Source organism: Medicago truncatula, mitochondrion, assembly GCF_003473485.1.
Source record: "Medicago truncatula mitochondrion, complete genome".
Taxonomy (NCBI): Eukaryota; Viridiplantae; Streptophyta; class Magnoliopsida; order Fabales; family Fabaceae; genus Medicago; species Medicago truncatula.
In genome coordinates, this window is record NC_029641.1 from 177,501 (window position 1) to 180,000 (window position 2,500).

General features: G+C 46.8%; 2 protein-coding genes across 2 annotated transcripts in view; both read left to right on the forward strand.

Moving 5' to 3' along the window:
- The first annotated feature begins 213 nt into the window (after positions 1–213).
- Positions 214–1,500, forward strand: rps10 (ribosomal protein S10). The gene is made up of 2 exons: positions 214–463; positions 1,388–1,500. Exons 1-2 carry the CDS (start codon positions 214–216, stop codon positions 1,498–1,500), a joined length of 363 nt encoding a protein of 120 aa, YP_009237631.1.
- Positions 1,501–1,697: 197 nt separating this feature from the next.
- cox1 (cytochrome c oxidase subunit 1) overlaps positions 1,698–2,500 on the forward strand; it is a 1,584-nt gene continuing 781 nt past the window's right edge. The window contains exon 1 of the mRNA in view: positions 1,698–2,500. This exon is cut by the window's right edge and continues 781 nt beyond it. Within this exon, the coding sequence (YP_009237632.1) occupies positions 1,698–2,500 (803 nt within the window).

Consider the following 2,500-nt stretch of genomic DNA (forward strand, 5'->3'; position numbering starts at 1 on the left):
ATTTTTGGCTTCTATAAGCCCGGGGGGATTTTTTATGAAGGGAATACTCCTCCTGGTTATAAGACCCACTACTAAACTAAGGTGGAAAAGCCAGGATGAGAACTCCAGTACTTAATCTACTGGGGTGGTGATTAGGTCCATTCCGTGGCGCTGCTGGATGCTTCTGATCAATAGAACAGGAAGAGGAGTAAGCCAAAAAGAAATTATAAAGTAATGACCACCAAGATACGCATAGTGATTCGATCTTTTGATCACCCATTTTTGGAAAACCATTTTGGGGGGCTTCCGCCTTACACACGGAAGATTGGATTGCCTGAATCACGAGTCTTATATACTGTGTTACGATCGCCTCATATTGATAAAAAGTCCAGAGAACAATTTGAAATGGAAATCAAGAAAAAATATCTGGTCATAAAAACAGAAAAGCATGAATTGCGAAAGAAGTTTTTTCGGTTAAAACGCCGTGCGACTCGGGGGACATAAGACTTCTTGGTCAAGCCAAAAAGATTGCCGGCAGAATGCTCCTACCCCACCATGCCTGGCCCTTTACCTTACCTTAAGAATAAGGGGGTATGCAGCGTGGGAAAGAATTAAAGAAGTGTCTGATACAACAGGTAACCTTAAGGAGTGGCGGCAAAGCTCTTGATTGATCAACGCGAGTGAACTGTGCTTAGACGCTTCGTAAAACCGCACCGATCTACGAGAGGAGCTGATGGATGAGTAGGCTTCCCCTTTCGATTTACGGAATGTGATCTGGGACACGATGGGGGTTTGCGTGCCTCGGTAGGAAAGAGATCACCGGAGTATAGCACAAGATCGCCTTTTTTTCTTGCTGCCATGGGGTCGACCTGTAAACAAGGTAAACCCAATGGGAACCAAAAACGGGAGGGTACCACATTGACATTGGGCAGAAGACGATCCAAAAAGCGAAGGCTCACCCTGCTGAAGGCGATCGGCAGTGAGGGATGCTTACCTTCTTCTTAGAGAAAGGGGAAAGGGGCAACCTATCTTACTAATAATAAGAAAGGGGGTGAGATAGGCGACAGGTAGCTTGCTTCCAAGCCGGCCCGGCCGCGAGGAATCAAGAGATCTTTGCCGGTGCTGACTTGGATCTCGGGTGACGGAAAAAGGCGCCCAGAAGTGACGAGCAGTCGCGGTCGAAGCTTGGCTCTAGGCGATAGGCTAGCAGTAAGCTTGGCTACAGCGAAGCGCTTACCAAGCGCGAAGGATTCGTTCCTCTCTCCGGATGCGCGAACCTCCAAGGCTTTCTCTGATAGGGGGTTGCGGGTCGAGCGTCTTCAAACCTTAGCCACTTGAGCCGTATGCGGGGGAACTCGCACGTGCGGTTCTTAGGGGGGAGAGCTAGTAGGAACCATCCTATCCCAATAGCGTTTATTTGGAGCTCAATATGAAATCCTATTTTATTGCAAGACCCGTTCGGATAAGGGAAAACTCCAGAGATTGCTTCGAAGTAAGATCCTTGCGTTGACCCTTTCCTGAACCAGAACCGGGGGGGGGAGAGGAAAGAAAAGGGGATCAAAATTTCCCATCAATAAAGTGAGGGCTTTCCGGACCTTCCCCACCCCCTCTTTTCATTCTCCCTTCCCCTCTCACTCCCCCTTTTTCAAGAAGGAAGCCCCGCTCCCTAAGAAGGGGCCCCTCTCTGATAAGGAAGGAAACGAAAGAATCTCCATTTTATGACAAATCCGGTCCGATGGCTGTTCTCCACTAACCACAAGGATATAGGGACTCTATATTTCATCTTCGGTGCCATTGCTGGAGTGATGGGCACATGCTTCTCAGTATTGATTCGTATGGAATTAGCACGACCCGGCGATCAAATTCTTGGTGGGAATCATCAACTTTATAATGTTTTAATAACGGCTCACGCTTTTTTAATGATCTTTTTTATGGTTATGCCGGCGATGATAGGTGGATCTGGTAATTGGTCTGTTCCGATTCTTATAGGTGCACCTGACATGGCATTTCCACGATTAAATAATATTTCATTCTGGTTGTTGCCACCAAGTCTCTTGCTCCTATTAAGCTCAGCCTTAGTAGAGGTGGGTAGCGGCACTGGGTGGACGGTCTATCCGCCCTTAAGTGGTATTACCAGCCATTCTGGAGGAGCAGTTGATTCAGCAATTTCTAGTCTTCATCTATCTGGTGTTTCATCCATTTTAGGTTCTATCAATTTTATAACAACTATCTCCAACATGCGTGGACCTGGAATGACTATGCATAGATCACCCCTATTTGTGTGGTCCGTTCCAGTAACAGCATTCCCACTTTTATTATCACTTCCGGTACTGGCAGGGGCAATTACAATGTTATTAACCGATCGAAACTTTAATACAACCTTTTCTGATCCCGCAGGAGGGGGAGACCCCATATTATACCAGCATCTCTTTCGGTTCTTCGGTCATCCAGAGGTGTATATTCCAATTCTGCCTGGATCCGGTATCATAAGTCATATCGTTTCGACTTTTTCGGGAAAACC